Here is a 27,123-nt window from a genome sequence, read left to right on the forward strand (position 1 = left end):
TCTCGCTCCTGCACTGCACACCCCCACCCCAGCTCCACTATTAAAAAGAAACACCCTGGAGCTTCAAGAAAGCTGGTGAGAAGCCGAACAGTTCAAACGGGGCGGCCGCAGGGGGCCCGTGACAGGCGCTGGGGAGGCTCACCCGCTGCGGGGTGTGTATAGGAGACAGCGCGTCCAGGTCTGCGGTGGGGAACTCCACCCCCTTCCGCTTCAGCTCCTCGTACGTGTGCACGACGCCCGTGAGGTCGGGGCTGCTCCGAAAGGCATCGGCCCATGCCTGGGGGGAAAGGGGGCCGGTGAGGGAGCGCCTGGGGGGCACAGTGTTCTGACAAGCCTCCACACCATCCTGCACGTGGCGCTTCCCTGAGAGGAGCCGGGAAGCAGCACCTTGGCACCCAGGCTCAGCCTGCAGAGCAGAGCATCCCGATCCCAGGAGATTAACGCCTGGCAACATCGGATTGGAGGGCCTGCGAGGCTGTGCCGGCAGGACGTGTGAGGGCAGGAGCAGGCGGCCTCCACCCTCTGCTCAGCCCAGCAGGAGGAGCCCCGGGCAGACAGAGCAGATGAGTCAGCCAGAGCGGAGACGCCCGCCCGTCCGACGGGCAAGGTGACTGCCCACAGCACCTGCCTCCATGCCCGCAAGGAAAAGCCCACCGGAAAGCGTGCCCACTAGGTCCCTAAATAAAACAACAGAGAGGAGAGAACAAACACTCCCACAGACGGCCACTTGTCGATCCATGAAACTGCTAACATCTTTAAAAAATTCTGTTCTTCGGAAGTTACAGGACGTATCGAAAAAAGCTGTGCATCCCAAGGGCCCCCACCACATGCCCAGAGGAGAGGGCGGCGCAGCTCCTGCAGTTCTGCCGCTGTCACAGGTGTGGCTGCCTCCCGCCTCCCTGGGCACAGACACCCTGCCTCTAAGCAGCGGACCACCTGACGTGACAAGGTCAGTTTCCAAAAAGCCTCGTTCACCCGCTCCTCCTGCTTCAGCATCTCACCACAGACCCTGCCGTAGGCCGGCTTCCCTGGTCCACCTGTCCAACCTGCCCACCCGGGGCTGAACGCCACGGCAGGACAGCCCTCCTGGCCGACCCCTCTTCCTGGATGGGCCCCAGGGGAGCGCCCAGAGCCCCACCCTCCACCAGCTGCGCCCCCCAACCCAAGATCCAGCTGAGTCCCGCGACCACAGCTCCAAAATGTGCCAGCATTTCATTTAGGGTCTAAACTTTGGAGTCTAAGACCAGTTTCCCGGCCCGCTGTGGGAGGCTGGGGAGAAAAAGCGTGACAGAAGCTTCCTGCTTTTCTTTCTTCTTTTCTCCCCCTCCCTTTATTTCTATGGGGCGACAAAGAGCTCAAGGGGACCCTGGGGAGCCTGCCTTGTCAGGACAGACGCCCCCTTGGCCCGGGCAGCCGGAGTTGGCATCTGTCATTTAACCGACCAGGCAGCGGTGGTTAACGGCCTCCCTCCACTCCTGTTCCCGTTCGGGACCCCTGTGCCGTCCGGTGCGGGGCTGTCAGCGGACCGTGCACTCCCTGCTGAAGGCTATGATGCGGGGGAAGCAGAGATGCCGCCATGGGCCTCCGGCTCCTTCCTGGGACGGTGCCCACAGCTGGGCCCTGGCCTCTGCCGGGCTGGGTCTCGCCTGGCATAGAGGAGGCAGTTCGTCCGCGTTTGTCCAGTCAGGCTGAACACGTTCTCATGGTTACTCAGCGTCCTAACCGTCCAGCTTCAGGAGCAGAGGAGGACGGCCACACGGGCTGAGGTGGCAGTGACAACATGGGAGCCCCCTAGACTGCTGGCCCGGCTGAGAGTCAAGGCTGTACTCCAGGGCCGGGCCTCTGCTGGCCCGGTCGTCCCTGGTCCCCGACCTGAAGCCAGGGAGTGGCAGACGGGTGCTGGCAAGCTGCCCGTTGGAAAGCAGAGGGTCCGTCCGGGAGCGAGCGGTCAGCAGTGGAGCGTCCACCCCGCTGCCCAGTCCCTCCCCCTTCCTGCCTGAGCCCCGGAGTCAGGGGCTGGGAGACCCAGAGGAAGTTCCGAGGGGAGAGAGTCGTGCTTTCGTCCTTGGCCTGCACACCAAAGCCCACACTAAAACCTCATGCAAATGTGCACCACTTACTTCCCTGCTCCTCAAGTTTCAAATCATCAAATTTCAGATCAATAAGTAATTGCTGACTTAAACTAGGGGTTCTGTTCTTTGGACGAAAAGAGGCTCTGGCATGTCCTGCTGATGCTCTGGGACCAGACTTCCGTCCCCAGAGTCGGGGTCTCCGGGCACTGCCCTCCCCAGGATCTCCGCGGGCCCGGCCGCCTGGTCCCCACCACCCCTTCTTCACGCTGTTGGCGAACTGCACTCATCCTTCGTTACGGGTAACAGTGACCTCCTGACCACGGCTCTATGCTCCAGACCGCGCAGGTTTGTGCAGACGTGCCCAGAGACTGCAGGCGTTTGCCCACCCAGGCTGTGGGGCAGCCTTTCAGGCAAAGGGCGCAGGAGAAACAACAGCCAGAGCCCGCAGCTGCCCGGCTCCCCAGCCCCATGCCTCAGCCCGGGGTCCCCCCTCCCCTCAGCTCCCACGGGCCCTGGTCTCTCCTCTCCACGGCACAGCCCTTGTCGGCAGGGGCTGAGAGACAGTCACCGCGCCCCACCACCTGCAGGACACAGCGCAGCCTCCTCTCCTGCCTGCGACACCTGCACCCCTCAGCACACCAGGGCCTGGCTCCACGTTCCTCCACACCCTCCGCTCTCCTCGGGAAGGTCTGCAGCTGAATCCCCTGCTCCTGAGGCTGGAACTCCCTCTGACCAACGGAACACGACAGAAACCGTGACACGTGGCTCCACAATGCGGCCCTAAAAGGCGCTGCAGCGTCACCCACACTCTGGGCACCTGCTGCCATGTTACGAGGACACTCAAGAGACCACATGGTGAGACACTCAGGCCTCCTGCCAACAGCCTTGTGGGGGGCCCCCTGGGTGTGGCTCCTCTGGCCGTGGCCGGGCCTTCAGATGAGGCAGCCCGGACGACGCCCTGACGCAACCTCAGGAGAACCACCCAGCAGAGCTGTTCCTGGACACCTGCTCCCTGGACGCTAAGAGACGATACACGTTTGCTGCGGAAGTGCTGAGTTTGGGGCCGTCCATCACAGAGCCAGCGACAATGGACGCGTCCCGAGTGCCGGCCGCCCTCTGGGGGTGGAGGGCCTCTACCCACACTGCTCTCTGCCTGCCCTCCTGCCCTCTGCCCTCCCACCCAGCTGGTCAGCCTACAGGGGCCAAGAGAAGCGCCACGTCCTCAGGGAACCCTGACCACCCCGCCCCGCCCTGTGGTGCGGCCCCTGCACGTGCCTCTGCACAGCTCCTCCCACTGCACGGCGGCCCTGGTGGCTCAGAGGCCTGTCCCCTGTGGGCAGCGAGGGCCAGGCGCCCAGAAAACACCAGCAGTGGCCTGTCACCTGGCTGGACAGCCACCGCTGAGGGCTTTACCCCAGTGGGGTAATGATAGAAAGTCAGAATGTCTCAGGGACAGACTGAGAGTTCAAAATTTGTAGGTACTGACAGGCGTATGCAGAATAGACAAACAAGATTATACTGTGTAGCACAGGGAAATACATACAAGATCTCGTGGTAGCTCACAGCGAAAAAGAACGTGGCAACGAATGTCTGTACGTTCATGTGTAACTGAAAAATTGTGCCCGACACTGGAATTTGACCCAATGCTGTAAACTGACTATAACTCAATAAAAAAAAGTTTAAAAAAAAAAGAATGTCTCAACAGGGATTTAAACCCAGAAGCCTCCATTCTTTCCTCCAAATGATGGGAAAGCGTGAGGACCCTCTGAGAGGAGGCCACACCTGAGCAGCCTCCGCATGGGACGCGGCCGAGCCACCCACCTGGATGAGGGCAAGCACCTTGTCCTGTACGATGGTGGGGGGGTTGTTCTTGGGGGAGATGGTCTTGACCAGAACGCTGTCGATGAAATCTCGGTTGGCCACGAGGACGTGGAAGCGGTGGCCACAGTTCTTCACGCACGTCTCCAGCACCTGACGCGGGAGGAACGGAGAGAGGGGTCAGCACCGGGAGTCCCTCCCAGGAGCAGCTGGTTCTCGGCACCCCCTCCTCCTCCTGGAGGCCATTCCGACGTCTCCTCCGGAGTCAGACCCAGAGGGCACAGGCGTCCCCACATGGCCTCATCCAGGAAGACAGTGGCTCCTTGCTGACTGGGGTACCAGCTCTGCACAAGGAGGAGGCTGGTGCTTCAGTGGGGCCAACATGAGCGTTTAAGTCCTGGCTCCAGGCCTCCCTACATGAGGGAGCAAACACACTCTCACGCCCCACGGCCCCCACACCTGCTGCTGCAGCCACGGCAGCAGGCCAAGGATCCTCACCCCGGTGTGGTCGGTGCGCCGCGAAGGCCCACGTTCAATTCAGACCCTGCCCCTCCGCCCTTCCCTGGAAAAGTAAGTTACACAGGCCTCAGCCACACAGGAAAGTGAGGCGCTCGTGGGTCCTGGCCGGACGGCCGGTGTGGACTCGCAGCTCGGGCCCACGGCTTTCTGCCTGAAGGGCCCAGGGCCGTCTGTCTGAGCCAGCTTCTCCGGCTGAAAGTGGGGCCTGTGCCCCGAGGCAGGACTGCAGTCAGGGTGCGAGTGTGTCTGCAACACAGGCCTGCTGTCCTCACAGCCCGGTGCGGGGGGGGGGGGTCCTGGGATCCAGGGGGACCACTGGACGGAGCCTCGGGCCTCGCAGGCGGCTCTCTGCAAATCCAGCCCCAGGCTGGCACCGCCAATGCCACGTCCCCTAGTGGGGACTGCCTCCGGGGAACGACGTCACCAGCAAAGGGGACACTGCTGACAGCTCCACATATCCTCTGCCCAAACTAGCTGACCATTGGTGACCTGGGGAGCCATTCCTCGGGGCTGGGGTCACACGATGGGGCTCTACCTGGGCAAAGCAGGGCCACGTAAATCCCTAACAGTGACGCAACTGAAGGAGACCTCACGGCTGACCCGGGAGAGACTCTCACATTGCATGTGATTTCACTCCATCCTCAGCACTCATGAATTCTCTTTAAGTAGAGGTTGTCATCCCGTTTTTTTAGAGTTAAGAGGCTTGGAAAGCTGGAGAAACTGGTGTCGGTACAAATGCTGGTTGGACCAAAAATAGGAGGGGGCCTCCTCGGAGCCGCACCAGGCATAGGGCCTGCCCTCCTCCTCCTCTGACAGGCAACCTTTGCTCGATTCCTGTTGCCTCACGTGGTCCCTGAAACACCCCGGACAGTTAGTGGGGCCACAGAGCCAGCAGAGCCAGAGATGCAAAGCCCCCCACAGCTGGCAAGGCCCACTGCAGGCTGCTCGGGGGAAAGGCAGCTCTGCCCCTGCAGCTGCAGGGTCTGGGACGTGGTGGGAATTTTCCGGAATGGAGTCATGCTCGCAGAGTAGTCAAGGGACGCCTCCAAGCAATCAGAAATACAGGAAAGCCTGAGTAGGCAGCCCCTCAGAGCCCCGAGCAGCTCCTGTCTGGGAAAACCCAGGCAGTCTTGGTGGGGACAGATGCGGAGTCAGGAAAGCCCCACCAGAAGCGGGGGCAGTGAGATCAACTGACAGGGAGAACGAAGACCCAGGCGGAAGAGCGGTGCCAGCAGACATGTGCCCGCGAGTGCCAGGCTGGGCCTGCAGTGGAGGAAAAACGGGTCTGCACGTCTCACGGGTCTCCCAAAGGCATCGTGGGATTTGCAGCAAAGACCTGACCACGTTGAAATAAACATATACTTAGGAATAAATCTAACCAAGATGAAAGATCTGTGTTCTGAAAATTACCAGACATTGATAGAAGAAATTAAAGAAGACAAAAGTAAATGGAAAGGAATCCCACATTCTTGGGTCAGAAGGATTAATACTGTTAAAATGTCCACAGTACCCAAAGCCATCCACAGATTTCACAGAAACAGAAAAAAAATCCTAAAACTCGTAAGAAACTATAAACGGCCCCGAACAGCCAAAACAATCCTGAGAAAGAGAAACAAAGCTGGAAGCAGCACACGTTCTGATTTCAAACTACATTACAAAGTTATAGGAATCAAAACAGTGTGCCGGTGACATAAAAACAGACAAACAGACCGGTGGAACAGAACTAAATAGGGCCTAGAAATAAAACCTCACACATATGGTCAACCAACATTTGCCAAGGGAGCCCAGAATACGCAGTGGAGGAAAACAGTCTCTTCACCAAATGATGTTGGGAAAACTAGACATTCGCACGCAGAAGAATGAAGCTGGACCCCTCTCTGATAGCTCTCACAAAAATGAACTCGAAATGGATGAAGGACTTAAAGGTAAGACCTGAAACTATCAAACCCCTAGAAGAAAATGTAGGGAAAGGCTCCCTGACTTGGGTCTTGGCAGCGGTTTTCTGTATTTGACACCCAACGCACCAGCGATAAAAACACGAACAAGTGGGGCTCCGTCAAACTAAAAGGCTTCTGCACAGCACAGGAAACAGTCGGCAGAATAAAAAGACAACCTACGGAACGGGAGAGAGCATTTGCAAACCATCTGTCTGATGGGGGGTTAGCATCCCAAATACACTAGGAACTCATACAACTCAACAGCAAAAACACAAAGCGTCTGGTTTAAAAGCGGGCAAAGGACTTAAACAGATATTTCTCCAAAGAAGCACACACGTGGCCAACAGGTCCAGGAAGAGCCGCTCAGCGTCACTGCTCATCACTACAACCGTACAATTAGGACCCGGCCAGCAGCACGGGCTGCGCGGCGCCCCTCGGCGCTGCAGGAGGAGGCGGCAAAGGCAGAGCCCCTCCAGAGAGGTCTCCACCCGGCGCGGTTACCGCGAAGTTGGATGCGGTTCAGAGACCAGGAAAACCGCCGGCGTGTTCATAGTTCACTGCCTGGTGATGACTGTTTTCATCAGTCCATTCTGGGCATCACTCTGGGCTGAATGAAAGCTGCGGTTCAGATTCTGAGGGAAAAAACAAGCCTTCTACCCCTGCTCCTCAGCTGGTCTTTTCCCCCTTTCTTATTCAAACCCCAATCCCCGGCAGAGAGCTCCCCTATTAGTCTTGGGTTTTCACTTGGGGGGAAAATCCAAACGGCTTCTCTGCTTTAAAAGGAGCAAGTTACAGCTGCTTTGGGTAAGTCGTTCACTCTCCAAGCCGACAGATCAGTCCACCTGCTGGCCTGTTCCAGCTTCTACGACAGGAGCTCACTGCGGCCTGGTGTTCGCCACATCTGAAAGGATGTTCGCTTCCAAGACAGAAATCACACCTGAAGTCGTCTGTCTCCATTTTCTGACTTTTTAAGGAAGGGCAAAAATCTGGCCTGTTCCTTCCCGAAAGGAGGAGCTCGGCTGACTTCCCCAAGAACCTGCGTGGTGACGTTCAGTTTTGACCCCACAATCCAGTCTGGCACCCCAGGAACTGTGAGGTCTGGGCAACCCTCTGGGCCCCTCTGAGCCAGTTTCTTCATCTGCCAAAGGGGATGAGGAACCTGTTCTGGAAGGTTAGTGGGAGCACCTGCGTTAGCGCCTGGGCAGGTACTTGGTGGGAGTCAGCGTTGCCGTCATAAGGAAGCGGCGGCCTTGGTGCCTCAGGGCAGGCTGGGGCCGCAAGGGGCCCCACCCAGGCCTGGGGCTTCTCTGCCCTGGGCTTCTGTCCTGGGCGAGGCTGCCCACACCTCATCTTCTGCTGGAGGTATTTACCAGGTGAAGGCCCCCGTTTCAGAGGGTGGACCAGCCCAGGGCACCAGCAGAAGGCACTGCCAGCCTCCAGCAGCGCACACACCCAGCCACCCGCCGCCGCGCTGCCCGGGCTGTGCCTCCCAGACGCCCTCCCGCCGGCTGTGGGCAGCACTCACGGTCAGCGCCAGCATCACTTCTCGGTAGTTCCGGTTCCCGTTGAGCCGCTTCTTCAGGGCTCGGATGGCATCCTTTGGCCTGGAGGAGAGGACCGATTACAATCCTTGCAAATCCCACTTTGGGGCCCCTTCCTACCGAGTCACGCCCATTCATGTCAGCCAGGCCGGCACAGGTATCTGCCGCAGCTTGTCTGCAGGTGCGGGAGGCTGGAAACAGACCCGACGTCCGTCCACGTGAACCAGGTCAAAGTAAACCACGTCCACCGCACAGCAGGACACTGCGCGGCTGCAGGAAAGAACAAAGGCACTCCTCGGGCATCTGAGACACGGCGGGCAGCGTCTGCAGGGCCGGGCAGAGCCACACAAGGACCGCGGCAGACAGCAGGTCACTGCGACGCCCTGCCCGGGCAGCCCGGGAGGAGACTGCGGCCCCAGGGCAGGGCGCCGGGCGGCTATCCACTGCATCGCCTTTTGCAGCCCTTTGAGTTCTGCAGCACCCGCAGGCACCACTCACTCAAAACAGGGCTAGCCCGCCCCGGGCTGGGCTCCCTGCAGGGAAAGGAGCGAGCGGCTGGGCCTGGAGGTCAGCCTGCCTGGCTCCTGGAACACCTTTCTCCCTGAGAAGCCTGAGTAAGTCCCCTCAAAACCTAAGGAGCTGGGTGTTCTGAGGTAATGGAGAGAACTGGCTGCGCTTCACAAGCTGCCTGCTCGGCTCGCGGGACGGCTCTTCCTGAAGCCCGGGTACCGCTGCGAGGGTGGGTCCCCGCCAGCCCAATAAGGGTGCCTGTTAGGTGCAGCCCTTGTGTCTAACATCTTATTTATTTACTTCTAAGCCGGGAGTCAACAAAGTTGTGGGGCTAGGAGCGACCTCTGGCATGAGGCCCTTGCCCCGCCGACCCGTCACCCCTCTGGGGGCCCGCTCTTTGCCTCCACAAGGGGGGCTCCAGCCTTCCCCCAACTGACACATCAGTGTGAGTATGAGCTGGGTCTTTCCAAAGCTGAAGGTTCGTACGTCAGGGGCCTCCTGCTGCTGCAGTTCTGAAATAGTTACTATCTATTTACCAGACAACAAAGTCCCTTCCCAAAGTGTGTGAGGAAGGTGCAGGAGGGGAGGGGAGAGGCGCCGCTGACCAGCCCAACTCAGACAGAGACTCGCGGCAGCAAGGCGAGGCTCCTGGAGGAAACTTAAGGCCCGGGCCACTTACTTCCCACCCCCGACCTGAAGCAGGGCTGCCTGGCAGGAATCCCTGGCTCCCGAGGGGAAGGGCTGACGGGGCGCGGGTCCCTGATCTCCGAACAGGGAGGCTGAGTCCTGCAAATGCGGAACTTGACAAGCTCTTGGCTGAGGATTCTGGGGACTTGAGCCAGTGAAAGTCAGCAGCTGCAGGCCAGGGGAGCACGGCTTGATTTCTTCTCTCTCTCCTGACCCAAGGCTGCCATCCCTCAGTCCTGGCTCATCCCTCTACTCTTGAACTTCCACGAAGCAGAAGAATGGGAAGGGTTCCAGGGGCTGCGATCACGGACAGGGCAGGGCGCTTAGGGCTCTCCAGGGTGGGGGGTGATGGCAGTGGAGGGAACCGGAGCCGGCGGGCTCCCGGGTGGAGTGAGAATGAACCCCTCCCCCTGAGGAGCTGCTGCCTGAGAGTGACTGGGGGAGCACAGAGCAAGTGTTCCTCTCCCTCCCCGGGGGAGAGGCTGCAGAGAGGAGGCCAACGTTCTGCTGGAGAAGCGCACAGTTTTGAGCAGCAGATCAGACAGGAGGAGGGCTGGGGACACTGGAGAGGAGAGACGGAGCGGGAGGGGTTAGCCTGGCAGCTCCTGGAGGAAAGGTCGGGGCCTCCGATCCGGCCCCTGGGCCATCTCCAGCCTCCCGAAAGCCTCCTCGGACCCCACACTCAGAAGAGACCTTCTTTCCAATGCTACTGAACCGCCTTGTCTTTCGGATCCAGAACTGCACCCCCCCCACCCAGGGAGGGCACGGCTGTGCCCCCTCCACCACCCTGAACACCTCCCTGCCCCCCACAGTGGTCACCCTGCTCCACTGCATCTACCTGGGGCTACTCCTCTGGGCCCCTGCAGCTTGGAGGCTGGGGCACAAGGATTCGGGGAGCTGGGGAAGGTGCCAGGTGATCCTAAAAATGACCAGGTAGGGACCCTCACCAGAGCCTCCTCAGAATCAACTGGGGAGCGTTTACCAAATCCACGTACCAAATGCCTGGGCCCTAATTACGTAGACCTGGGTGAGGCCCTGTTACTGGCCCTGTTACTCAGCCAGGCACTCCAGTTCATGACAAGGAACCAGGACACGAGCAACAGCCACACAGGGGCCCGGCTGGAGGCAACCTGAACCCTGGGCATTCGGGACAGCCCACCAGGACCACGGCCTCCCAGACACAACACTCCAAACAACCAACCGAAGGGCAGACACAGCTTGGGCGGCTGGGCCCCGGTCAGCCAGGCTAGCCTCCTGCCTTGGCCCTTCCCAACTGCACTGAGACCTTTGGCCAGTGACCAAACCACTCTGAGCCTCAGTTTCCCCCACATTAAAACGGCTGCCCCTTGGCTTGAGGGTGGAGCCCAGGGCTCAGCAGGGGCTCAGGGGGCTACAGGGCAAGGGCATTCATGACATGAGCAACCTACCGTTGGGGCCCGTTTTATAAATGAGGGGACAGATGCGGGAGGCAGACCCGCACAGGGTCACCCAGGCTGGTGGCGCCAGGCCCCTGATCCCACTGTCCAGCCTGTCCACTCTCCTCCCTGCCACCCCCACCTCGCCTGGCCAAGCCCGCATGGGCTGCAGCCCTCCACCTGGATGTCACCTTCTCCAGGAAGCCCTGCGCCGGGCTCTCCCGAGCTGCACCCGGCCCTCGTGGAGCACTTGCTGCACAGGGTTGTGCCCACCTTCACCTGCCTGTCCTGCTCCTCAGACAGCTCCCCAGGGCTGCATCCACATACTCACCCACCCAACAGGTGTCTGTCAAGAACCGTCCCAGTGCTGGGAGTGCAACAAACTGAACAAAGCAGATTCCCGGCCGCACAGAGATCACGGGCGGGGCTGACAGCGCAGGCCAGGACCCTCCATGGGGTAGGGCAGGAGCCCGGCCACTGTGAGAGGCTCCTCCCCGTGGAAGGACGTGTGTCCCTCAACCTCCCCGCTCTGTCCCAGGACCCGTGCTGGGAAGTCCTCCGGGCAGCACCGTCACACTTCAGCCCCGCTGCCCTCACGCCCTGTCCTGGGCCCACCTGAGCAAGGCCTTCCCTGACGGCAGTTTACAGGGGCCCGCCCAGCTCAGCCCCCCACAGCGTGGTCACCTGCTGCCCCAGCTGTGTTCTAAGTGTCCTGTTTAGGGGCCGCCTCCCCACTCTGGACCGTCAGCTCCTGGTCACTGCGCCGTCTCGGACAGGGGCCTGGCCTGAGACAGGCACCCAGTAAGGACTCGCTGCATGAAAGCAGAACCAGCCTGCAGAGGCAGGTCCCCAGTTTACACACGGCCAGGCCGGTCAACACAGCGCCACGGGGCAAGGCCAGGGTTGCCCCCATCTGGAGGTGGTTTAAGAGAGGGTGGTGTGGACAGAGCATCAAACAGTGGCCAGTGTGGAAGCAACGTAAACGCCACATCGCAGTGGTGCAGCAGAGGATACAGACCCGGCAGCGCAGGGATGCAGGGGCGGCTGGGGGTTAACTCTCACCTCCCCATTCCCCACTCCCGTGGGCCCCCTCACCCTGGGCCCCCTCCCGTCCAGCAGGGCAGACGCAGCCCCAGGTCTGTGAAGGGGCAGGAGGAGGCGGGGTCTGGCTGCAAAGACAGATGACCACTGGGGGCCGAGTAACCTAGCAGCCTCATTTTCACTTGTGATTAAAAGCAGGTCATTCAAAGAGGTGGTCACCGCTCTACATCAAGCAGCGCCTTTGGGGAGCTGGGCAGGGAGGTGGACGGAAGAGGACAGAAAATGCAGGGTCTTGGCTCATCAGTGCTGAAGCAAACAGACTAGAAACGGAACACGGCGTGCAGCCCGAGCCCCGCAGGCCCGGTGGGCAGTGAGTGCGGGAGCTGACCCGCCCTGGGGTGGGGTGCGGGGCCCACGCACCCTTCCTCCGTCTCGTTGATGATGTCGCAGATCTCCATGTTCAGCGTCCAGTCCTCGCTCTGCAGGGAGCCATCTGTGGCCTTTTCTGTGAATTCAGAAAGGAAACTGGTTGACATTTCTCCTGGAGCAAGGGGCCCTGGCAGGGGGCCGGAGGGACCAGACCCACCACATCCTCCCCGCAAGCAGGTGGGCAGCGCCAGCAGCAGCGCGGGGCGACTCGCTCTGGGACAGGACGCGGTGGGGGCGGGGGCCTGCGTGACCCTGTCCCAACTCCCAAGAGCTGGAGCTCTCAGAAGAGAACACAAGGGGAGAGCGTTGTGACACTGGGTGTGGCCATGGCTTCACGGCTGTGACACCGAGGGTCCAGGCCACACCAGAAAACAACGGCAGACTGGGCTGCGGAAGGGCTAAACCTCCTCCGCATCAAAGGACACAGTCGACAGAGCAAGACGGCAGCCTGCAGAGTCAGAGGACGTCTGTGCAGGGATGAGGAGTCAGCAGCCTTCCCAGCAAAGTAAGAGCCCTCACCATCCAATGGCAAACCCCACCTGAACGGGGCGAAAGCCCTGAACAGACGTCCCTCCAGAAAGGTGCACAAATGGCCAACACGCCCACAGCAGAAACGCTGAGTGTCACTAATCATTAGGGAAGTGCAAATCAAACCACAGTGAGACAGCACCTCCCACCCACGAGGACGGCTGCTGTCAAAGAACCAGAAAGTGGCAAGCGCTGGCAAGGCTGCGGGGAACCTGGAGCCCTCGTGCATGCTTGGTGGGAATGTGAGATGAGGCAGCCCTCGTGGGAAATGGGACAGCGTCCTCAAAAAGTTAACAAGAGAACAGTCATACGATTGAGCAATTCCACTCTTGGGTACATACCCAAGAGCTGAAAGCGGGATCTCAGGGAGATTCTCACGCCCATGTTCACAGCAGCACTACTGTCGCTAGCCAGAGGTGGAAGCAGCCCAAGCGTCCACCCCCAGGTGAGCAGATGCACAATGTGGTGTGCACGTGCCGTGGAATATTACTCGGCCTTGAAAAGGACAGGAATTCTGACACCTGCTACAACAAGAGTGAACCTTGAGGACATTACACTGAGTGAAATAAGCCAGACACAGAAAGACAAGCGCTGCATGACTCCACTTATCTGAGCTTTCCTAAGCAGTCAATTCATAGAGAGGAAGAAGAATCATGGCTGCCAGGGATTTTTTGTCTAAGGAGGACAGTTTCAGTTTCACAAGATGAAAAAGGTCTAGAGAATGGCTGCATAACAATGTGACTGTATTAACACCCAAAATGGTGAAGGCGGCAGGTTTTGTTACGTGTATTATAACACAATTTATAAACAAATTTTAAGTGCCTCTAAGGTAGGCGCTAGTCTCTCCCACATTTAGAAAAAAGCAAAGAGGCTCAGAAAGGTTGGGTCCTTGGCTGGGATCACACAGCTGAGTTGGTGGCACCAACGTCTGATTTCAGAAGCCTGGGCATTGGTGGACACGGCCCAGCTGTGAGCACAGGTGGGGTTCGGACAGGACACCGATGTCTTAGATGAATTCCAAGCCTGCCCCACCCCAACTGTGCGGCTCGCGAGAGAGGCACCATCACCACCCTTCTAACAAAAGCTTCACACAGCCCACACTTCCACTGACACGCAAGCAGTGAAACACGTGGCCTCTGCACAGGCTGCAAGTGGCCCTGTTTCACTGGACGCAACCACGGACAAGTAACACTTGTTTCGTACACAGCACCCCAGAACTCACACATCCAAACAGCCCGTGCGTGCAAGCAGTGGCCTCACACTCCCCAGGTTTAACTGCTACTCAAAACGTGAGCCACGGCCTCCAGGCTGCACACAAGAAACCTCACTGCTGTGATTTTTACAGAAACGATGTATCATCAGCTTTTGCACCCTTGGCACCCAAAGGCTCTTTCTTTACCCACTGAAGGAGAAAAAACACCCACAAGGGTGAGAGGCTGCCTCAGATGAACCCATGTGTGCAGCGGGCTGGGCCCAGTGCCGGGGGCCCTTAACCAGAGCCAGAGCCGCTGCTCCCCACCCCAGGGCAGGAGCAGAAATTGGAGGAGATGGGCAGCCAGGGTGGGAGGGGCGGGGAGGGCCAGGTTCCACAGGCAGAATGGCTCAAAGCATGGTCCAGTCCAGAGGAGACAGGCTGAGGGCCGAGCAATCACCTGGAACCCAGCAGCGGCGAGCGCCCCACAGTCCTGGACGTGCCCGGCGGCCTCCTGAGCTTCCGCCCGTGGTGAGGGGGCCTGGCCGCCAGCCCCTGCTCTCTCGGCTCTCTGAACAGCCCTCCGCTTCGAGGTGTCCACTCCCAGGGCAGGTGACTCCCTGCAGGGGTCACACCCAGCAGAGGCTGTCCGCAGCCACCAACCCAGTAGCCTCCTAACAGGACTATCTGTGACCCTTCGGAGCCAGCAAATGGACAGGCCTGCCGGCCCAAGGGCCACCCTCCGCTGGCAGTCTGCCGCCACAGCACGGGGACAGGGGGTCGCCCAGACCTGGGGCAGAAACTGCGACTGCACTTCGGCGGGGCCACAGAGGGAACAGGAAAGCAGTGAAGCCTCATTCCAAGTTCGGTGCAGCAGCGGAACCCAGTAACCTGACACCCGCTCCCCCTCTGATGGTACCGGCAAGGGCTCAAAGGCCCGACTTGTCCTCGGGGTCAGCGCTCTCCATTCAGTTACTGGGACTCTGGGTTTTCAAGCTAAAAGATATAGACTCGTTTTGATTATAAAGAACCAGCCCCAAAAGAATGCTTCTTTCTTCTCATCTTGCTGGAAACGCCACGTAAACCATCTGCGGGTGTTCGGCTGAGGCAGACGAGGGAGGCGAGCCTGACAAAGGGGCTGGGACCAGTTCTTATTTTTCTCTCCTGGTAAGAGAATTCCCACAATGGGACCAAAGTTGGGTCTAATCGTCCAGCAGCTGCGGCTACTCACATGGGTCCCTCACTTGGTCCTGTCCCCAGGCCAGAGGATGCAACGTTCAGTCTCATTTCGTTTATCACAGAAATTGTCAAAACCTAAGATAAATCCTGGTGCAACAGCAGAAACACATGCTCCAGGGAGCAGCGGGCAAGTCGTTCCCGGCAGCCGGCCCTTGGGACGGATAAAGGTCAAAGCACCGGTGACCCAGGCAGCGAAGTGCTGACCTTTCAGAGGTCTCTGATGATATGCTGATGGCCAGGGGCTGGGCTGGGCTGGGCTAGGCTGGGCTGGGTAGGGCTGGCCTGAGCAGGGCAGAGCAGGGCTGGGCTGAGCAGGGCAGAACAGGACAGAGCAGGGCTGAGCAAGGCTGGGCAGAGCAAGGCTGGGCTGGGCAGGGCTGGGCAGAGCACAGCAGGGCAGGGCAGAGCAGGGCACGGCTGGACTGGGCTGGGCAGGGCAGAGCACGGCTGGGCAGGGTTAGGCGGGGCTGAGCTGGACAGACACAGCTCCCATTAAGCCTGCAGCATGAGAGAGCACGTCCTCCTGATGCTGTTGCCATGGCATTTTCTCCATTCAGAAAAGGCTGCCTCCTGCCTGGCTCAGGCTGTGGGCCAGGCTGCCCTGAAGGCCGGCCTTGACAGCAATGTCAGTGCTCTCTCTCGGCCAGTTCCCCCCACACCCAACTCTCCCAGGCCGTCTGAAATCTGAGGCAGTCCTGCGGGGAGGAGCCTCGCGGTCCAGCGGCGTGGCTCCCGCTGCTGCTTGCCCCACTTTGATGTTAAATATAGTGACTTCAGAAGCAGTCAGCAGCAGAAGGCACAAGAGGGCTGGCTTGAGCATTTTGCATTCAGCAACATCCTTTTGGTGGGAATGGAGAAACGCAGCCACATTTCCTGCCTCCCCCACAGTCCAGAGTGAGGGAAGAAGCCTGGAGGCGGCTTCCTGCTGGGCGCGGAGAGGGGAGGGGCCGGGGTCTGAATGGGCAGGATGCTCATCTGGCGACATGCCCCAGCAATGTGAGGCGAACCTTTGGGATTACTGGGTGCAAGGGAGGCAGGTGGGCACAGAGCAGCCAGGTGGAAAGAAAGGTCAATCCCAGCACTGCTCAGAGCCACCACTGTCTCCTGCTCCAAGTCCTGCCTGCTCTGTGAACGCGGGCTGCAGCGGCTCCCCCTCCACCAGAGAGACGGGCATGAACAGGTGCGAACGCCACGCCTCTCCCCACTTGGGCAGAAAAAGGGCTGCGAGGAACACAGACTACACCTCGCTGGCCTGCAGGCTACCGAGCTAGCTTCCTTGGTAACTTGAAGGCAAAATAAAACCCCAAGGTCCCCGTGCCATGTACTGGAGACTGGCAGCCTGAGGTGTGCCCCGCACCGTCCTTGGCCCGAGGACAGGGAGACAGAGAACAGCCATAAAATTCTGAGCGGCTGGGCCCCCAGGCCCTGGTGTCATGGAACCCAGGGGGGAGGAGTGATGGCACCCCCCCACCCCGAAAGACAACACCGACCTCTTCAAACAGAGCACACAGGACTAGAGAAGCCAGAAAAAAGGAGCCAGAGATGGTGTGAAGTCCTGAGGGCCCCACTCTCCCCTGCAGCTAGAGAGGGCGCAGGGCCAGAGAGACGGGGAGTCATAGGCTGCTGAATCCCAACCTTGGCTGCAGGTAGGAATCACCAGGACGCTTTCATTTAAAAATCCTCCTGCCTGGGTCCAGCCCCGTGCCTTCCCATCGGAGCTGGTGGGCACGAGGCAGGTTCTACCTGCTCTACCAGCTCCAGGTGGTTCGGGTCCTGCCCCGGCAGGAACCATGACGCAGCCGTCCAGCCACTGGCCAGCCAGGGCTGGGCGCTGGGACGCAGCAGCGGGAGGGCAGCCCGAGGCCCAGGGAGGACGGGGCGCCGCGTGGCCCCGGCTCGGTCCCCGCCCGGCCAGTCACCCTGAGCCTCGGACCTGCTTCCCTTGCCCTCCTGGGTGCTGTTTCCTGTCCAACAGGGTGACAGGGCCACATGGGCGCCGAGCCCCAGCCCTCTAGTCCCCACTGCGCGAGGACACTGGCCTATGCGTACTTTTTCTTGTTTTGGTGACTTTTCTTATTGTAGTAAAATAGACATAAATAGACACAATGTGAAATTGACCATTTTTGTCATTTTTAAGTGTACGGTCCAGTGGTATTAAGCACCTGGCACTGTTGGGCAGCCAACACCCTTGGCATCTCCAGAAGGTTCTCATTGTCCCAAACTGAGATCCTGTCCCTGCTAGACACTCCCCCGCCCCTCCCCCCACGCCCGGACCCCACCCTTCCACTGTCTGTCCCTGTGGGCTTGACTCCTCTAAGTTCCTCGTACGAGCAGAACCACAAAGCACTTGCTACAGATGGGAATGAAGCCTGTGTACCGTCCATTATCGTGTGTAATCAGTAAGTGATTTAATACCCTCTTAAAAAAAAACGGCGGGATTTTGATCGGGGCTGCACTGAATCTGCAGACCACTTCGGGGAGTACGGTCATCTTAAAGGCATGAAGTCTTTGAGCCGTGAGCATGGGATATCTTTCCACTTGCTTCTGCCCCCTTTGACTCCCTTCAGCAGTGTTTCACGGGGTCCAGAGCGCGAGCCCTTCACCTCTTTGGGCAGTTCCTAGGGACTTCACTCTTTCTGAAGCTGTTGTAAATGACGCTGGTTTCTTCGTTTCCTTTTCGGATTGTTCGTTGTTAACATACAGAAACACAGCTGATTTTTGAGTGTTGATTTCATATCCTGCAGCCTTGCTAGCTCTGTTTATTAGTTCTAAGAGTTTTTCTCATTTTTTTTTAATGAAGTCTTCGGTGTTCTCGGCATAAAGGTCATGTCATCCGTGAACAGAAGTAACCCTACTTCTTCCTCTCCCGTTCGGACGCCTTCTCCTTTTCCCGCCTGACTGCTCTGGCTGGAACTTCCAATGCTGTGCTGCACAGAAGCGGTGAGAGCGGGCATCTCTGGCTGACGTACAGCTTTACCAGGCCCCCTCAGACGCTGGCAGCAAAGAAAGGGGAAGAGAAGACCCAGGTGAGCAGAGTCCTCACTTCATGGACAAGGAGGTTCTCAGCTGGAGTGTAAGGGCAGGGCCCACAGCCAGGTCTAGAGGGCTCCAGCACCTCTGCGTCCGGCCCCGAGAAGGCCGCCAGACCGCTCTGGTCTGCGGAGCCTTTGCTCCACCTACCTGCCCTGCTGAGTGCCAGTCCCAGAGCCTCCGCAGAGGTGATCCCAAGGGAGCCATCAGACAGGTACGGCCCGTGCAAGAGCCAACCTCTCAGGGCCATTCTAACGCTGTTCTGAGAGGTGCTTCCCATCTGACCGGCCTGACGAGCTGTGAGGCCATCCCCAGCTCCCCACCTGCACCGGGAGCTGCGGGGCAGGCGGCACATCTTCGAGTCCACGAGCGTTTGGCCTTGCTGCCGCGAAGGGGCAGCTATAAACCCTCTGGGGCCCTGGGTGGCCTGGAGGGGTCAAAGCTGGGCGCCCAGCTGTCCCCGTGGGCTCCCTTTGGACTAAGAAGCAGAAGTGGGCATCATGGTGGAGACGGGGCAGGGCACTGAACCCCTACTTGAGTGGGTCCAAACTTCAGCCCGTTACCACATGACCCCAGGGCAGAAACGTGACCTCCTCAAGGCTCTTCATCTGTAAAACACGGCAGTGACAGCATTTTTTCTCCCACAGCTGTGGTGAGCAAACTCAGCAAGAAGCAGAGCGCCTGAGCCCTGCCTCCAGGGGCCGGTCCCCCCCTCCCCCTCCCCTCCCCCCACCTCCCTACCCCTTCCCTCCAATTCCCGTGTCACCACTGCCACCTACAGGTAAGCAGCCGCCCGCAAGCAACACCCAGCCGACCCGAGGGGCCGCAGCAACCCAGCCTTTCTGATTTCTGGGTTTCTGGGCCCGGACAGGCTCCCCTTCCAGAAGGAAGCCCCCCAAGGGCTTGGCCCACTGCAGGGTGGAGGAACAGCCAGGCCAATTTCCAGGGATCCGAATGGGCCAGCTCCGAGGGGTCCTAGTGAACAGCTGGAAGATTCCTCAAGAGTCACTCAAAGCCAAAGTCACCTCTGGAAACAGGGCCTACGAGGCAGGGGGATGGAGCCGCTGCCACCTCCACCCTGGCCACGTCTCCCCTCAAAGCTGCCACGGAACCACTGACCTCCAGTCCCACAGACCGGCCCAGAAGGGGATGAGAACCAGTGTCGGCTGGGCCAGGCTCCTGACGGACAGTATCTTACTCAACGCCCTCCCCGCCTAGCCCAGCGGCCCCTTCTCAGAGGAAAGAAAGCAAACCCGAAAGGCGACGAGCCCAGCAGGGCACGGCCAGCAGGTCGCAGCACCGCCAACACCGTGGCCGAGACCACCCCGGTGCACGTGGCCTGGGACCCCGACAGCCCCAGACAGGGCCGGGGCGAAGAGGACCCCAGCCTCAAGAGCAGAAGGCCCGGGCTCCTGGACGCAGCCCAGCCTCCTGGCTCTGCGGGTGAAGGCTACAGGTCTGGGCTAAGAAGTGTGAAGAGGGCATGGGGTCAAGGGTCAAGTGCAGTCAGGTGTGGGGTCAGCCTCTTCCCTTGTGGTTGCTCTTTTTTCCATGAATAAACTTTCAACATCAGAATAACTTTAGACTTACTGACAAGTTGCAAAGATCGTCCAAGGGCCTGCACGTGCCCTTCTCCCGGTTCCTGCTAATGCCCACGTCTTGCATAACCGCTGTCCATTTGTCCAAGCTGGACAATGAACCCTGGCACGGTGCCAGCTACACTCCAGGCTTCACTCGGATTTCTCCAGTTTCTCCACTAACGCCCTTCTTTGTCCAGGACGGAACCTGGACGCCACCCTGCACTGTGGTTTCTCCTCTTGCCAACCTTCTGTCTTCTCTAAAGGCTGACAAATTCACAAACTCACCACTTACTCTCCCGCCTGGAAAGCTCAGTTCCAGAGGGCAGCCCTGTCCGAGCCACGATTCCACGCCCGGCCCAGTGAGCACCCCACGTCCTCCCACTCCCCAAACGAAGGAGCCCCTCAGGCCGGCCCGGCAGCAGAGGAAACAGGTGGGTGCAGCCACACAGGCTCCAGGCTGCTGACCCAGGTCTTTCTCAACTGGGATTCCCTGGACGGGGGGGGGGGGGGGGGGGGGCAGCTTTCAAGTTCCCGGGGAGCAGCCGCGGGGGTGCTGTTGTTCCTCATCTGTACTTGACGGGGTGAACGTGCATGCGGGCGAGGGGCTGGGTGGCTCGGGCAGCGGGGTGCAGGGCTGCGCGGGGGCCGGGTCCAGGTTGGGGAGACGGTGCCAGCGGGTCCCAGGCTGCTCTGACAGCCAGGTGGTGGGCCTGCCGATGGCAAGGTGAAAGGCCCCTGGCTCCTGGGGGACACACTGCGGATCTCTCCTCTCCCATGCGCACCCCGAGGGGAGAGGAAGCTGGGCCTGCGGAGGGGAAAATGCAAAGCGTCGAAGGCTCCCCAGCTCCACCTCAACCTGACCTGAGGCCCCTCCCCGCTGGGCACCAGCTGGAGGCACAGAAAGACAAGCCAGGTGGAGGCCTTGCCCCTCAGGGAGGCCACCAGGCAGGACACCTGCGAACAGGACACCAGCACAATGTGACGGGTCGTGACCGGAGTGCGTGGGAAACAGGAAGGTGGAGGGGGACGAGTCAGTGGACGTGCCAAAGCCACCTTCTGCTGTGTGGAAGGAGTGACGAGCCACGCGGTCCCCAGGGAGCAGCAGCGGAGGACGGGCTGCAGCAGGAAGCGGGGGGGCGAGGACGCAGGTCGGGCCCAGTCCCTGTCACCCAGCTCCAGGCACACCTCTCCCACTCCCCCACTTGGCTTGGTCACCCGTGGAGTCAGCCCCGCCTCATCACAGGGAGTCGTGAGGGCCCCATGAATCAGTGACGCCGAACAGGAGACAGGGAGCCTGGCATCCACACGTGTCCAAGAAACAGGATGCAGTTCTTAACGTACAGAGCACTCTGCAGACGGGACCCGCGGGCCGCCTTCTGGGGGGGGGGCAGAGGGTGGGGGCCCCTCGAAGTCCCTGCCAGGGGGTGGGCACATGAGACCAGGGCCGGGCCGGGCCGCACGTGGCCAGCCAGGTGCTGATCGGCTACAGGACTAGCTGGGACCGCTGGCATCACAGGAGTGAGGCTGAAAAGGAGAGTCTCCTCTGGGCCTGGAAGAGCAACTACGAGATTCCGCGCCTGGAGGAGGAGCCCCGGAAGTTCCCTGGGCTCACTCTGCCCCGCTCCTGGGAGTGTCCCTCAGAAGTGGGGTGGGAGGGACAGCCTCCTTGACAGCACTGCAGGCACCTGTGGGGACAAGCGGGAACAACCACCTGAGTGAGGCTCCAACTGTAGCTGGTTTCCCCTCCAGAGGCCACGTCTCAGCAACTCGTAATAGAAAACAGCCACGTCAAAACGATGGACCTGGAGTCTTACTCTTCAGTTGACACACACGTCTCCGAGAACGATGCCCGCTGCTGGGAGGTTACAGGCAAAGCAGAACGTTCCAGTCCTGAAGGTCGCGTACGTTTAGGAACCTTTGGGAAGCAAGAGCCATCCAGGGCATGCTGGGAAAGGCTGCTGTCCTCTGACCTAACCGTCTCTTTAGGGTTCTTGGCTTAAAGGGCTATTTCAAAGCAAAAAGCCACGCAGCCTGGCAATTCCGCTGCTCGGTACGCCCAGGGACTCGAAGATGTCTTTCCCCACCGCAGCAGTGCTCAGACCAGCCGCAATTCTGAAACAACCCAATGCCCATCGAACAGCGGACAGAGAAACAAGACACAGTCTAGCCGTGCAGAGGAACAGTATTTGGCAATAAAGAGGAATGAAATTCAGAGACGCGCTATGACGTGGGCGAACCCTGAAGGCATCATGCCCAGTGAGGAAGCCACTCACAAAAGGATAACTCGGACATGACACCACTTACACGGGGAGCTGGGGCGGACAAATTCACGGAGACACAGGGTAGGCGGGGGCTGCCAGGGTCCGGGGGACGGGGCGTGAGCATTTAAGGGGCACAGGGTTGCAGTCTGGGAAGATGGAAGAGTTCTGGGTAGGAACAGTGGCGACAGCTGCACCACCACATGCATGTACTCGGTGCCACTGAACCGCACATTTAAAAATGGTTAAAATGACACATTTTATGTTATGCATATTTTACCACAGTTTCTCAAATGGGAAAAACAACAACAGAGGTTGGATGAGTCCACTGATAGGAAATGTCCAGCCAGGCGAATCTACAGAGACAGAAAGTGGTGGAGTGGCCGCCTGGGGTTGGGGCGCAGCGACGGCTAACGGGCACAGAACGAGCAGAGGCCCTGACGCGGCGGACTGCGGCAGCAGCCGCGCGACCCTGCCCGAGTGCCAGAAACCACTGAGCTGCAGGCTTTGAATGGGTGAGTGGTGTAGCATGCAAACTGTATCTCAGAAAAGCTGTAAAAACAAGGCGGGGAGCTACACACAGGACCGTACATGCTCAATGCACTATTATTTAAAATCCTTAAAACTTCCCAAAGATGAGGTAAAAAAGTGGTGGCTAAGTAAACGATGGCGTATATACCAACTAGATACCATAGAGCCGTTACAAGCAATCATTATTAAAACCACACAGGAACTTTTTGCAATGGTGTAGAGAACACAAGACATAAAACTATTTTTAAAGAAGGATGCATATGCATAATGCCTGGAAGAGAAATGGAAAAGGCAAAAATAATCAGGATGTTGAAATACTTGGCTCAGAGGCAAATCTTCACTTTTCCTGGTCCTGCTATTTTGTAAGGAAGCGAGGCGGCGACGGTGCCGCAAACAGCTAAGAAATAAAACAGCAAACCCGCAACCAGAGCGACACTCAGCTGTTTAGTTCTTCCCGCAAGACGAGCCCAGCCCAGGGCGAGTCTGTCCTGGACACGAGGGAGCCTCGTGCTGACGACAAAGTCCGCTCTCCCGCGGGATGAAAGCCTCCGACCTGGCATCTCTCCAAGGGCATCTTCGTCCCGCCCAGGCCCCCCAGTGCGTGCCCCTTGTCCCAGAGCGGGTCACCCTTGACTTGGGTGTTTCTGCCACCTGCAGGGCACCCAGGCGGGGGGGGGGAGGACCAGAGGGAGGACCAGCAGTGTGGGCCGGCGCAGAGGGTGCAGGCAGAAGGCGCACGGGACCTGTGTTCCAAAGCCAAGCCCCGCAGGGTTCTGGACCGTCTGCGCAGCCGCTGCGATCCGTCCACATGAAAACATCCAGGATACCAAGAGCGAGAACAAACAGGGAGCGTCCACGGACACGGAGCCGTGGTCTGGAACAGGAGGAAGGGGCCCAGCCCGGGGGTGCATTCCCACTGGCACAGCGTCCAGAGCTTGCGGACTCCCCACACAAGTTATGTAGCTGACGGCTGTGTGACTTTCTGCAGAGCTGAGTGGGTCACCCTGAGCGAGGCCAAGCAAAGCCTGCAAGCAGGATGATCCCCGTTCATCTGGGAGCCGGCATCTCCCCACATCCTGGAGCGGTTACTGGAGGAAAACACACCGTCTCTATCCAGCATCTTCGGCCCCGAAGGCTGCGCACCCTGGGCTTCACTCTTGGCAGGTGGAGCCAGGTGCCCCCGAGGAAGCCGGAGTGGTGGGCAGCCAGCCCCGCCCCCCCCCATAGGCAGCACCAACCACGCCAGCAAGGGGCAGAGGCCAGAGAGAGGCCAGGACCCACGGGCAAGTGCCCTGCTCAGGGCAGAGCCCCAGCCTCACGGGATGCGTCCAGGGAAGCCTTCCCAAGAGAACAGGCTGGTGCAGACAACCATTCGGCCTCCCAAGAATGGCCACAGAAAACACGGAGAAATCTTAAACTTTCAGCTGGATGACCAGGTGTTTCATGACATTATAAGTTAATTTTTAAGATGTGCTGATAGAGCTGTAGTTATCACTTTTTTTGAAATTTTTACTTTATTTTTTGGAGGGGAGTTCCTTAGGTCTATTCATTTATTATTAGATTTTTTTTTTTTAATGGAGGGACTGGAGACCGTACCCAGGACCTCGTGCGCGCTAAGCACGCGCTCCACCACTGAGCTACACCCTCCGCGGCTGTGGTTATACTTTTTAAGATCCCTATCCTTTAGAAATACACACTTCGGTACTTCTATTCTGTCATGTCGGGGCTTTAGCACAAAACAATCCAGGACAGGAAAAGTGTGGGCTGCAGATCAACCAAAGCTGCCCTGACTGTAACTGTTGAAACTCACCCCTAAATACATGGGAGTTCAGCATAATGGCCTTTCTCCTTTTGTAGATGTTTGACACTTTCCATAAGAAGAAGGAAAGACATAAAACCATTGATAACTTTGACCCAGCAACACGCCCCTAAGGAAGTAAGTTGGGGGAGGGGAGCGCTGATTCTGCGAAGATGCCTAATTGAGAAAAGCTCTGTTGTTCTCTCGACAAATCCCAGCAAATGAGAGGATGGCTGAGCACCAGGGTACATCAGTAAGGCAGGAAATGTACGTGGCTTTTGAAAATGACAAATCCCTCGGCCTGGTCGCTGAGTGGAAATCAGTGCAGGAATGCTAAGCGAAGCCAGGCGGCATAAAGCGTTCCGTGCACACTAATCCCCCGAGGCTGGAACGCAGGCCTTCCCCTCTCACTCCGTGGCTGCTCCCCAACGCCCGAGTGCACACCACCTTCGCTGAATTAACTGCGCTCCCCTGGGACCCACGGCCTCCCTCACTGACTCTCCTGCAGCCTGGTGGCCCCGCACGGACCTGCTGCCCCTGGGAGACCAAGGACTCTGCAGCACACAGCCGGTGTTCAGACATGCTCCCCGATCTGAACGGAGCAGCAAGGGCTGCTGCCCAGGCTCAGGCTGTGATGGGCTCCGTCCTGCTCACACCCACAGGGACCAGTCAGGAAAGGCGTCCCTGGTGGGACCAGGGGGCAGGGCTCCCATCCCTGGGTCACAGAGTGCCCTGCGACCTGGGCCCAGGAAGCGTGCCGGGAAAAACGAGCCTAGCGACTTCCGGTCCAGATCTTCCCTGGACCGCAGGGAAAAGCCTCATTCTGTGTTTGTGAGCTGGTCCCCAACGCACACCCCCGGGGCGGCGTGGAAGGCAAAGCCGAGGGCTGCCTCGGAACCGGTGCAGCCCAGCACCCGGGCTGGGAGGACCAGCACTGCCCCCACACAGTGTCAGTGCCTTCTCCTGAAAAGAGCCAAAAACCGATCCAGGTGGTTCTAGGGAGTGAGTGCTGTGAAGACAGAAGAAAAGGTGGCGGGTCGTGTGAGGGACATGACTTCAGACCTGGCAGGGCCAGGAGGGTCGCAGAGCCCCACAGCAGACATGCCTGTAGCCCCTTCCTCAAATTCGGTGACTCCTGAGGTTCCCAAGGACTGACTCCAACCCTTGTGCAAGAGGTAAATGCCCCTCCTAGCAACCTCCTGCCGGCAGCTCATCAAAATGCAAGAAAGCTTTAGTCACTCACTATCCTGTCCCAGCCCCTCACTGCCGTTCCCTGCGACAGTGCAAGAAAGTCTACATTTCTTCTTAGCAGGCATTAAAACACACTTAAAGGATATAACCTGCCTGTTTCCAGAAGGAATTTTCAGTAGTTTTTAACAATAATTTATCCCCAAGGCAAATTAGATAAAATGAAATGAAGACTAGAAACCACACTGAATGAAAGATGACATTTTTCACCAAGAAACAGACAGATAAGACAGTTACCACAAGTAGACACTAAATCAGGCCTGAGCTTCCCAGCAGCCAGGGCAAAAAGGTAAATACAAATCGTTCCACCAACCTCACTCTCTGAACAAAGGCAGAATGAGCCGCACTCCACTAGGAGGGGGAATATTTCTTCATGACATTAAGGGAGTGAGTCTGAGATGAATTTATGGCAGCTGTTCTTACACTAAGGAGCAAGGAGTTTCACATGAGATACAAAACGTCCCACCTTCCCCATCTGTCCTGTCACTCTCCTGGCTTTGTCCCCCTCGTCCCAGCCCCCACCTCCACGAGGAACCACACATTTCAATCAAGCAGGACTCCTCTTCATTCCCAGAATACACCCCAGCCTTCTCAAACTTCTCTCTCCTCACCTGAAACTCTCCGATCCAGCCTCCTCCACAGAGACTTCCCCAGTTCTCCCGGTCAGAGAGGCCTCCTCCCACCGAGCCCCTCAGACAGTGCCACACCAGACCCAAGGAGGAAAGCCACACAGACTCCGGACTGCCCGAGTCAGGCTGACCTCAGCCCACATTGCTTCTGCTATTTACTGGCTGGGTGATCCTGCACAAGTAACTAAAGCCCTCTGAACCTCAGTCTCCACGTCTGTGGGATGGGAATAGCAACATCTCAACTGCAAAGCTTTTGCGAGAAGTCAGTGAACATCTTTGAAGGCCTGTCGTTTCAAAAGCAGAGGATGAGACCAAGAGTTTATGAGTCCACCTTTTAACAGCCCTGCCAGGAGCCGCACACCCGTCGTCTCCAGGGGCTAACACAGTGCGGTGATGCTCTCCCCAGACCGCGGTGCAAAGCTGTGTCCAACAGCTCCAAACCATCCCTTCTGGAAGGTTCCTTCACGAGCAGGGTGACGCGGGGCAGTGGGAAAGCCAGGCCTCCCTGGGCTGGGAGGAGGTGGGGGCGTGGGGGGAGTACTTTGGAACCAGACAGTGCTAGGTGCAAGTTCCACTTAAAAACATTGGGATAAGGTGTTTAACTTCCTCAGGTCTCAGTGTTCCCATATATAAAGTGGGGACAGCAGTATTCAGGAGTATGGAAATGATTTTCCTGTGCATCAGAATCATTTGGAGAGTTTGTTAAAAATACGGTATGTGATTGTGGTTACCGGGGGAAAGGAGGTGGGAAGGGATAAATTGGGAGTTTGAGAATTGCAAATATTAACTACTATATATAAAAACAGATGGAAAACAAATTTCTTCTGTATAGCACAGGGAACTGCATTCAATATCTTGTAATAACCTTAAATGAAAAAGAATATGAAAACGTCTCTACGTATGTATCTGCATGACTGGGACATTGTTCTGTACACCAAAAATGGACACATTGTAACTGACTATACTTCAATTAAAAAAAAAAAAGAAAAAAAATACAGATATAGGAGTCCCATCCCCTAAGATTCTGTTTCAGTGCGTTTAATGTGGGCCCAGAAATCTGTGGGGATTTAAATTATTTTTCATTTTTAATTACACAATATGTAAATACGTTTCCCCTGTAA

At 58.3% G+C, this 27,123-nt stretch overlaps 1 protein-coding gene across 5 annotated transcripts in view; it reads right to left on the reverse strand.

The window, feature by feature from the left end:
- TOM1L2 (target of myb1 like 2 membrane trafficking protein) overlaps window positions 1–27,123 on the reverse strand; it is a 69,984-nt gene that overhangs the window by 23,438 nt on the left and 19,423 nt on the right. For all 5 annotated transcript variants that reach the window (XM_074341973.1, XM_074341972.1, XM_074341971.1 and 2 more), the window contains exons 2-5: window positions 11,961–12,045; window positions 7,872–7,950; window positions 3,894–4,043; window positions 143–277 (exon numbers count right to left, since the gene is read on the reverse strand). In XM_074341973.1, the coding sequence (XP_074198074.1) occupies window positions 143–277; window positions 3,894–4,043; window positions 7,872–7,950; window positions 11,961–12,045 (449 nt within the window). The remainder of the gene's footprint in view (window positions 1–142; window positions 278–3,893; window positions 4,044–7,871; window positions 7,951–11,960; window positions 12,046–27,123) is intronic.

Source organism: Camelus bactrianus, chromosome 16 (assembly GCF_048773025.1).
Source record: "Camelus bactrianus isolate YW-2024 breed Bactrian camel chromosome 16, ASM4877302v1, whole genome shotgun sequence".
Classification (NCBI taxonomy): Eukaryota; Metazoa; Chordata; class Mammalia; order Artiodactyla; family Camelidae; genus Camelus; species Camelus bactrianus.